The sequence below is a fragment of the Rhea americana genome, unplaced genomic scaffold (assembly GCF_003343005.1).
Source record: "Rhea americana isolate MKP2758 unplaced genomic scaffold, rheAme1 scaffold_605, whole genome shotgun sequence".
NCBI lineage: Eukaryota > Metazoa > Chordata > Aves > Rheiformes > Rheidae > Rhea > Rhea americana.
This window is the reverse complement of record NW_028186763.1, coordinates 6135-16444: the sequence shown is the minus strand read 5'-3', so window position 1 is coordinate 16444 and position 10310 is coordinate 6135. Positions and strand designations below refer to the sequence as shown.

Here is a 10310-nt window from a genome sequence, read left to right as displayed (position 1 = left end):
AAAAAAAAAATACGCCGCTGCCGGGCACCCCGGCACCGCACGCACACGTTGCTGGCCCTGCTGGACCCATCTTTAGGCTGAGCAAGCGCCACCAGCCAAGGTTATTGGGCTCTGCTCCCCCGCCCCGGCCGAGCCTCCGCCGGGAGCGGGCGACGCTCGAGCCCCCACTGCCTGCCCCGCACCTCGGCAGCCCCCGGCACGGCGGGTTCGCAGCCCCCGGCGAGAGCACGGCGGCCGGGGAGCAGTCTTAAAGCCCCTCCGTGCCCAAGGTCATCTGCTGCCTCCCCCCCTTCCTGGTGAGCCACGTCGCCCCCCGAAAGCTGCCCAAAGAAATAGCCGTTCCTCCGGCGAGATCCCCCCCACCCCGGCCACGGATCCGCCGGCGGAGATGCCTGCGGAGATCCCCGCTTGCGAGGCGGCCGGTGCCGGGGCAATGCCGAGAGGCTGTTAACCGTGCGCGGGGTTGGAGGCGGGGGGGGGAGAGAGGAAAAGACGGAGCGAGGCTAAAGGCAAGGTTTTTCAGGACAAAATGGCCACACGGAGCAAAAAGGAAAAGCCGAACCCCTCATCCGTCAGCCAGCGCCTCGGAGGATGCTGATCAAAGCAGCGGGGAGAGGAGGGGAGGGGGGGGATCAGCCTTACAAAAGCATCCGCCGCTCTCCCTTACCTGCCTCGGCCCCGGCCCGGCTCGGCCCTGCTGGCGGCGGGCGCGCGAGGATGCTCCGGCAGGGATGCGGGGAGGAACTAGCTCGCGGGTACCAGAGCCGGCGCTAGCGCCGCAGCCTCCGCCGCGCGCTGGGAGAGTCCATTGCAGCTGGGAGGGCTGTGCTACAGCCAGCGAGGGGGCGGGCGGCCCGCGGTGGGGGGGGGGGAGAGCCGCAAAGCCGGGGGGCTCGCGCCTCTCCCTCGCTTTTTCGCCAAGCCGAAGGGAGGGCGACGGCGGGGCGATTCCCCGGGGCCGCCCGCAGGGAAGCTCCGGCCGGGCTCCCGCTGCGGCGGCAGCAGGGGAAGGAGGCGAAGGCGGCGCCGGCAGGGGAGGGGGGACGGAGCCTTTCGGGGCCAAGCTTTGATTCCTTGGTTTCATTCCCGGGGGGTGACRCTGGGGTCCCCGACGCTCTTCGGGGGGCGCGAAGGCAGCTGTCGCGGGGAGGCAGAGCGGGGTACGGGCCGCCTGGCCCAGGCCTCGGCCAAGCCCCTCGGCTGGCGCCAGATCCCGTTGGAGTCGGGGCCAAAATGGGAAGGGGAGGGGGGAAGCTGCATCCTCAGAGGTGCTTAGACCCACCTGGATAAGACCCGCTTCAAAAACACCCCTGCCACCTTCTAGCCGTGCCGGAGATCCCTTTCTGGCAAGGAAGAATGGCAGGAGGGGTCGGAAAGGGAGGTTTCCCGGAGGAACGGGAGCCYGAAGCAGCCCCGGGGGCTCCCCTGGCCGAGCAGGGGGGGCCGCAGGGGAGGCAGCGGTGGGAGATGCCCCCGTGCAACGAGTCGAGGCAGCCCCAGCCCCGAGCGCCCGGAGCAGGGCGAGCGCAGCAAGGCGTGGGGCTCGAGGCTGGAATAAGCACCGCRACGGGGAAGAACGGGCGGCCAGATTTGGGCTCCTGGATCTGGGCCAAACAGCGGTGCCAGCGCCGGGAAGGATTTAGGAAACTGGAAGCTGTGAACCAGTTGAGCCCCAGTTGGAAATAAGCCTAAATAAGGGGGACATAGCTGAAAAAATACTGGGCTGGACCCAGGCTGCCAGAGACCGCAGTGGGGAGCGGGGAGCCGACCCTATTTCCCCGCTCCGACAGCATCCGGAGGGCTTTCGGGGAGAGCCGCGATTCGGAGCGTCGTTGGCCACCGCTCCGCTTCCTCCTCCGAAGGGACTGGTTAACCCCAGCCRCTTCCTCGGGGCTCGTGAGTCACGCGCCGCGGCGTCACGCTCGAGCCCTTTGGCGATCGGCGCGAGCAGCAAACAGACCCCCGCGAGCAGCCCCTTCCCCGGCGGCCGCCCCCCGGGCGCGGAGCGGGACCCGGGCGCCGCCAGACCCCGGCCCTCGGCCCCGCCGGTCCCCGCCGAGCCGGGCTCTGCCCCAGTTCCTGACGCCAGCGCGAACGACCYGGAGGGGGTTACAGCTCTTGTCAATCCCTTCGCAGCCAGCCCGGACCGCGGGTATTCCCCCCCCGACAGCCCACTGGAGAGAGGAGAGGAGGAATCTGGTTTTGCCAGGAGCCACTATTAAAATAGCGGCTGCTGCCTCGCTGCAYGCACCCGTCTCGCAGCGGCTTCGGAAAGCCCGAACGAGAGCGGCAGGCTGCGGCGGCCGTGAAATYAAATCCAAAGCCGTACAGCGAATGGCACAAAAATCACAGGGTCCGGGGGCTGAAGCTCCTCCGGAGACGGCAGCGTTTTGCCTTCGGAGAAGAGCACGCAGGGAGCAGCCGGAAGAAGGCGGGATTGGGGAAGCGGATGAAGATGCTGCCGAGCGGAGCCTCGGCGCGCGCGGCCAGGCGCCGCGACGAAGGAGGGGGCGGCCCGTTCCCCCCAGGGCGCCCGCATCTCGCCGCGAGCTCGGGGCTCGCTCCGGGGCTGGTCCGACACGGCACTGCCCTACACCGGGGCGGGAGGAGGGATTTCGGCATCTCGGCCTCCCCCGCAAGCACACCWTCCTCGGCAGCCGACCGCGGCCTGGTTTACGGCGCTCGTTTAGGTCTGATGGATAGGTGGCAATTTGGCAAAATTATTTCCGCTTCAGGAAGGCTTTCCGTAGCTGCAGCCAGTGGGGATTTTGGAAGGGGCTGTTTGTCGCCCGAACCTTAGCAGCCAAACCTTCCCCGCCACCCCTTCTCCGACACCTCGTGCGTTTGGCGCTCCTGAAAACGGAGCCACGTTTTCGGCCCTCGCCAGCTGGCTCCCCGTCCATCGCAAACTCAAGCCCGCGGCACTGCCGCCGCTTCAGATTTGTTCCGCTTTAAGCCTCCAGCGACAGAGGAGCTTTTCTCCGCTGCGTTAAGGAGCCCTTCGCTGCCCAGCACCCCCTCGCCGCAGCCACCTTGTCGSCACCTAAGGGAGGGCGCCGCTGCTCCTAACCGCGGCCGGAGAGACCCCGGCACCCCTCCGACGCGCCGCCAGCCACAGCCGAGAGGCGAACCGCAGCCCTGCTAAACCACAGGCTAAACAAACATTAGGTACATTTTAAAATACGCTCGCCAGGCATCTCCTAAGAAAAACACCTACAGCCCAGCGCAGCCCCTCACAGCTTCTGGCCTCTTAACCAGCTTCGATTCAGTGCTAATTTACACCTGAGCCCAGCTTTCTCCTCCCTTTCCAACTCCACTCCTTAAAGTAGCAGCTGTGAAGCCACTTGTCGTTTTCCTCCTGGCACAGGTGGAGGAGCTGGAGCTTCGCCCCATCACCTTGTGCACCAGCCACAGGCAGGAGGAGGGACCCGGGAGCCCCCACSTCCCCGCTGCCCCCCGCCAGATGAAGCTTGTGTCGTGCCCCTTCCGTAGTCTCAGCATCAGGACAGGAGGCAGCGGAACAGCTCCAGGCTGGACGCGATCCAGCAGGAATTGCAAGGCACGGTCCTCGGAGGGAGGCTGAGCTGATGCAATTGTGCCGGGCTCCGAAGCAGCCCGGAGCAGAGCCAGCCGGGCCCCGGGGACAGTTTCATGAAATCGCTGAGGTCTGTGAGCATCCAGGTACCTCTGGGCCCGCTGGAAGATCCTGGGCAGGTCACACTTCCTTCTCTGGACTTCAGTGTCCCCTATATAAATTTGGGGACACAAATTTATATTAAGCTAAGCATCAAGGGTTAACAGGAGCTGCAGCACCCTGCTTCGATGGGAGTGACGGGTGCTCAGCCTGGCCAGGATCAGCCCACCAGTGCAGCCAGGCTCTTTGACCCAAGGAGCAGGACCTGGAAGCTGTTCGCAACCCAGCAAGCCCCAAATCTCCTCTATCATAGTGACAATAATCTACAGTAACGGTTAGAGCCAAAGACAGCCTAAATGTTGTTTTTATTCCAATTTCTGATTAAGTCTAATTACAGAGCAGCTGAAGMAAGCACAGAGCTTTTCTAGGTTCTAGCTCACAGATCCTGAGACTACTCTCACACTCAAGACAACACTACACAGGGGACATAAAGCCACTAGATCAGCTGTGTTATTTCCCCAAGCCTTCGAGATCAGGCTCGGATTTTCTACAGGCCTCACAGACACTTAACAGACAGTCCCACAACGATGAAAGGGAAGATGTGGCACCTATTTCCCCCCCTCCGACCCACAGGGGAAAAGAGACATCGGAGGTAAAGGTCAGTTTTGGCCCTAGGAAATTAAACAGAATTAAAATAGGAAAGAATAAAATCAAGCCTGAAAATAAGGTGGCTTCTCCTCTGCAGAGTGCTGAAGAGCCACACCAGCCTYCCAAGAGAAATTCAGACAGACACAAAAGCATGCACAGAACATGTTGCCCTKAAGTCTCTTCATATACCCTGGTTCTTCCATAAAGCCACAAAACAACTTGAGGCAGGCAAATACCTGGCAACACATCAAATTTCTGTTTTTAAATCACCTGAATTKAATGCCTCACATGCAAAAGCCAACACCGCTCTCTCCCTGCCTCCAATTGCAGGCTCTCGCGCCTTCCTGTAAGGCGCTTTGCAGAAAGCTAAGCCTCCACCCTCCTCACACCTTCCCGGCTGCTGGGGAAGGCGTGAAACTTTCCCTCCACAGACTCTGCTTTTACACTTCCCYAATTATCGGTCTCGCCAGCGCAAAGACACTGAATTCATTAGGAAAGGCAGGACGGTTCTGGAGACTCAGCCYGAGGAAGCACGGAGACAACACATCGATCCGATCTGCACCCTCAGAGCTGCTCCACTTCCTCCTCCAAAGGGACTGGTTAACCCAAACTTTATTGCCCCTCGGTTAATGATACCCCACAACAACTACAGTGACTTCCCATGGCTGCGATCATCAGGATCCAGGCACCATGCTGGTCTTGGATGGGGGGCTAAGGAGACATCATTTCTTAACAAGCCCTTTTCCGGGGCTCAGGAGAGCAGGTTTTACTGCCAAATTACTTCTCCTGCCCATTTACCCGGGCTTTGTGAGATAGCAGTACACAAGGATGTGACGGACTTCAGGGCTGGATCACAGACGTTCTTTACTGCAGGCATGCTGGCTGTCAGCGAGCCTGGGAGCCAACCACCCAAACAGCCTGGGTAAAGGGCTGGGTGCATCAGCCCTAACTCAGCTACGTGGCACCAGCCTCAACAGAGGCAGAGAGGGCTCTCGTGCACGGTGAAAAGCATCGCAGGCATCCCCAGGGCTGCGCGGAAGGCGAGAGCGGCCAGCAGCATTTCGGCATCCTGATCACAAACAGGCAGAGCCTCGTCCCCATCTCAGAGGGCCAACCCCCCGTTCTTAAAATGCTTTATTTGTAAATGGCAGATCACTGCTTTACATAGAAAAAAAAATCCTGTTAAAATTACCTTGAAAACAATCTTCCAAGACAGGGAAGGAGGGAAGAGGGGAAAAATAATCAAAACGAACACTGTAAAAAGAACTAGGGAAAAAATAAGGGGAGAAGAAAAGAAAGAGGGAGCTGTGACCCCTGTGCTGGGATGGACCCAACTATGCTTCTTGGGTGCAGGTATGTTAGACCAAGGAGAGATCAAAGCCGGAGGGCAGAGAGGGAGGGATTCCCAGCAGCAAGGGGGCTTTGCCACCACTGCATTTATGGCAGGGGGCCTCTCAGGGGGCCGCGCGGCGGCACCCCGGGGGGCCTCTGTGCGGGCCGGGGGGGCAGGGGGACCCTCTGATAGCCATAAGGCGGGGGGCGCGGGGGACCGTTGTACCCGTGGGGAGGCATCAGCGGAGGAGGGCCGCGCATCCCGTGGTGCGGCATGGGGCCGGGGTGACCTGCAGGGACAGAGCACAGATGTTAACAATCCCCGCGGCGGAGGGAACGGAAACACGCCACGTGACCCCCACCCTTGGGTGCCAGCGGGCTGGGGAAACTCATCGGCAAACCAAAAGGCTAATAGGAGCCCTGAGCACGAGCCTCGGCCGACTGAGCAGGCTGCAGCCTCCTGCGTCGGCTGGGATGCCCTCGCGTGGCTCCCCAAGCCGGGGACGTGACTGTCCCTACCACAGGGACAGTGACACAGCCCAACGTCCAGCAGTGGCAACGCCACGTGGCCGCACCGCAACGATGGGTTTTACCAACCCACGTCCCCTCCGAGCAAGGCAGGCAGGCGGCCGGAGCCCCGAGACGTGCCCGCGAGCCACTCGGCGCCAAGCTCCGAGGCCACACAAGGCCAACGCTCTCCTTTGCGTCTCCTCTGCCTCCCAGATCCCCCTCCCCGCGCTCAAGRGACACAAAGGTCTCAGGAACCCTCCCTGATGGCAAAGCCCCRTCAGCAGCCCCACTGGAGAGGTGGGGACAATCACCAGACAGCCACGGTCCTGCCATACCCTCTCCCAGTCCTGTCCCCGACATGCAAAGCCCCACGCCGCGACGACCACGAGGAGAGCCCCAGGAGACCCTGCTTGGCAGCTCTTTGCTGCCTGGTCTTGCTCCGACACCTCCCCACAGGGAGGCTGTAATATCACCTCCTTCACGTCCCCGTCAAGCAAGGGCAGAGGGAAGGAGCGGGGCCGAAGCAAGTGCTTAACTCAATAAAGTGTACGTTCAAAATAAAAGAACACATACCGCCTCTCGCAGGCACCCACTTACCCATGGGCGACCCGAAATGAGGCCCTCGGGGCGGCATACCCATGGGTGGGGGTCCAGGGTGTGGCATGCCGGGAGGGGGCCGCGGGGGAGGTTGGCCTCCAGAGCCCGGCGGTCCCGGATGATGCTGGCCCATCCCGGGCGGTCCGTGGTGCACTTGCATGGGAGGCATTCCTGGGGGAACAACAGGTCAAGAGACGCCCGAAACGAGGGCAGTCGCTCACTCGTGCTACGGCAGCTCCGGGCACGTGGCAGTCCAGAGCTCAGGGAAGGAAGGGTGCTAATTCCAGCTGGATAGTGAAAATGGCAAGTGCAAAGGGGGAATTGGTTCTGCTACTTAAAGCAAGTTTAAGGAGAAGAAAGCACCCTGCTCTCCTCAAGGGTGCAGGGTGAAAGGGSAAGAGGCAACAGGAATAACTTGCAGCAAAGAAAAGGCCTCTTGGATACAAGGGAATGACGTGTGGGGAGGGAACTCGACAGCAAACATGGCGCAGTCCTGGGACAGGGGCTCAGAAAGGAATCATCCTCCTCAGAGCTTTTGGAGAAGACCTTGAGCAACCTTTGCAGCTGGCTACACTGCAACCAGAAGTTTGGACTSAGACCTCCAGCGGTCCCTTCCAACCAACTTTTTTCCCCCCTTTAAAAAAAACAGACTCTTTTTGCCRTAACAGAAACCCAAGAGCCTGGTGCAGCTCCACAGGGCAGGCACCGTGSAAGCACTCAGTCAGGCTTTCGCTTGCCATATGTAATTGGCTGCCCCAAAGCCTGAAAAGCCAGCTTGTAATCAGGGACAGCAGCGGCCATCTGGTCACTCGCACGGCCAGACCCACGATCAGACAAAGCGCCCTAATCAGCCAGCGCGGGAGAGCGCCCTGCAACGCTCAACCCTGGGGTCATTTTAGAGCAGGCAGGATTAAAAGAATATATATTAAACCAGGACGCTTTTTTTTTTTTAATCAGTGCAAATTTCACTTAGTTTTTGAATTCAAAACCACACAGTCTAGATATATACRCGGCTCATTCCCCAGTACTACGGGACTAAAAATGGAAAGAAATCAAAGAAACATTTTGTTCTCAYGTCTTGAATTAGCTTCTGCCTAGCAGAGCTGCAGAGTGTACTAAGAAGGTTCACACTTAACGTATTAGTTTACACCAGGGAAAAATGACAATGACTTGGAGTCTCATTAACCTCCTTCCAGCCAGAACAGGCCCCGTTCTCCTAGAGACCTGAAAAGCCTCTGCTGCGACTGCCCTGTCCTTCCCACRCCCTCCACCTTCACAGCTCAGTGTCTTGACCTGTCTGGATGCCTCTCGCAAGGGCACCATCTCCTAAACTACCCGGGTGCTTTAGAAATCCTACTGGGCCCTGCTCCAAGCTATTTTTTGCACATTTCAGAACATATAGGAAAGACACCCAGAAACCAGACACGGCACCGCTGACGTGTCACACTTGCTCCTACACAGTCCCTCYCTTTTCTCCCAGGGAGGAGAGCAACCCTTAGGATGCTCTATGCTGCAGACAGCAAAATCTTGGGGGAAGACACAGCCAGCACACGAACAMACACAGTGCCAGGAACCTACATGGCTGCTCTGCCTGCTTCCCTCACCACAACAATACTGCATTCACTGCCTTACACAGGATGTAGTTTTCTCCCCATCTTCCAGAAAGGGAATCTTGGGGAAGAAACAGGAGGAGCAGATTTACCCAAATCCACGTAACAGAAGCAGAAAAGTCAGGTTTCTCAAGCGTGGCGCCTRCCAGCTGCTTACCTGGATGGTGCATCCCACCCGGCGGGAAGGGATGCGGGTGAGGCGGGTGTCCTCCACTCGGAGCGGCCCCGGAAGGGGGGCCGGGAGCGCCGGCTCCTGGCGGCATGGGTGGGGGCGGCATGGCAGGAGGCATGCCAGGGGGCATCGCTCCGGGGGGCGGCACCGGTGGCGGGAACGATCCCGGGGGTGGGAGGCCTGGCAAGAGAGAGACAGCGAGAATTTGGCCCAGTACTGCAGGTAACGAGCAAACAAAAAAAAAGAAGCAAAAACCTTCCAGGCAACCGAGAAGGAGGCGAAAACACAACTTCAGCTGCGACAAAAAGAAAACCCAGCAGGTGGGAGCACAGCCCCAGAATCCCTCCTCTCAGCACCGGAAAAGCCTCCGCTAGAGCCGTGTCCAGGCATCGCATGCTGGTCAGGGCCAGCCTAGATCGAGTTGATCCTGCCAGGAGGAGGGGGTGGGAAGGAAGACGCTTTCCTAAGGCTCCTGTCAGCCTAGTGAACCTAGAGTTTGCAGAGGGTTTCACAACTGTCCCCTCGGAGAAGTGCCACACAATGCTGCTGTCCAGAGCATCCGAGCACGACACCTGGCAGCTCCAGCACAGCACGGCCCTCCAGCTCTGCCCACAGCCACCCCCGGGGTCCGTGGCTGACGGCAAACAGGATCCAGGAATGCTGCTGCCGGTCCCACCTCTAACCAGTGGGGATCACTGCCAGGTGCGAGCAAAGCTTCCACTCTGATCCCTGAGGGAGCAACAAACACTCCTCCAGCCCCCGGAGAGTCACCCACCTGGAGGCGTGACACCAGGTCCCAGGGACGTGACCACAGGGGTAGGGACAGATGGAGGAGGAGGAGCGTCAGCAAACAGCTGATGGGGTCGATCAGCCTGCGAGAGCGGGTTCTGGGCTGCCAGGAGACGCTCRGCGGCCGAGCCGTGCCGCTCGCCTTTGGAATCTTTTTTGAAGGCGTAGGAGACGGTGATGGGCCTGTTGCAGAGGTACTGTCCGTTCATGGCCTCGATGGCAGCGTCGGAGGCATCGAAGCTGGCAAAGTTGATGAAGGCGTAACCCTTCGAGTTGCCCGTGTCGGGGTCTCGCATGATCTTGGGTGTCTGCAGGATGACCCCAAAGGCGCTGAAGGTGTCGTAYAGCAGCTTCTCATCGATTTCAGGGTCCAGGTTGCCGATGAAGATGTTGGCCCCCACATCCAGGTTCTTGTTGTGGGCCGAAGCTTTGTTCACCCGGATCGGCTTCCCGTACAACTTGATCATGTTCATGATCTTAATGGCGTAATCCGCGTCCTCCTCGCTGAGGAACTCCACAAACCCATAGCCTGCAACAAGTCCCCAAAGAGAGCTTCACAGCACTGCAGACCCACAGCTTTGCGCTGCTCCCCGCTTCCTCCGAGGGGCACACTGCTCCCACGGCTCGCCGGTCCGCCTGCRGGCACCAGCTCAGCCTGGCTGAGAAGCAGGAATGTCCACAGCACCCCCCAAGGCAAGGCAGGTCTGTCCTGAGGGCAACTACGCTCCTGCAAGGTATCTCAGTGCAGATAATGCACCATCCCCTACTGAAACGTGGTCCATCCCTCACCCTTCTTCCTGCAATAATCTCTCTCTCCCTCTTCTATTTTACTCAACACGCACATTTGGAGAGGGAATAGCAAATATCTCACCTTGGTGCTGGCCTGTGACTCGATCCTTGGGCATGTGGGTATTGACCACTGGTCCCGCCTGGAGAAAGAGCTCCCATAGCAGCGGCTCGCTGACCTTCTCATCCAAGCCGCCGACATACACAGTCGCATCTTGGACGGGGGGGGGGG

At 59.8% G+C, this 10310-nt stretch overlaps 1 protein-coding gene across 1 annotated transcript; it reads right to left on the bottom strand.

Moving 5' to 3' along the window:
* Positions 1–5378: 5378 nt before the first annotated feature.
* SF3B4 (splicing factor 3b subunit 4) lies at positions 5379–10302 on the bottom strand (the record flags this gene model as incomplete). Its single annotated transcript, XM_085319962.1, has 5 exons — positions 5379–5904; positions 6722–6892; positions 8489–8683; positions 9279–9821; positions 10164–10302. Coding segments are annotated over 5 exons (1233 nt in total), but the record flags the coding sequence as incomplete, so codon positions are not given.
* Positions 10303–10310: the final 8 nt, after the last annotated feature.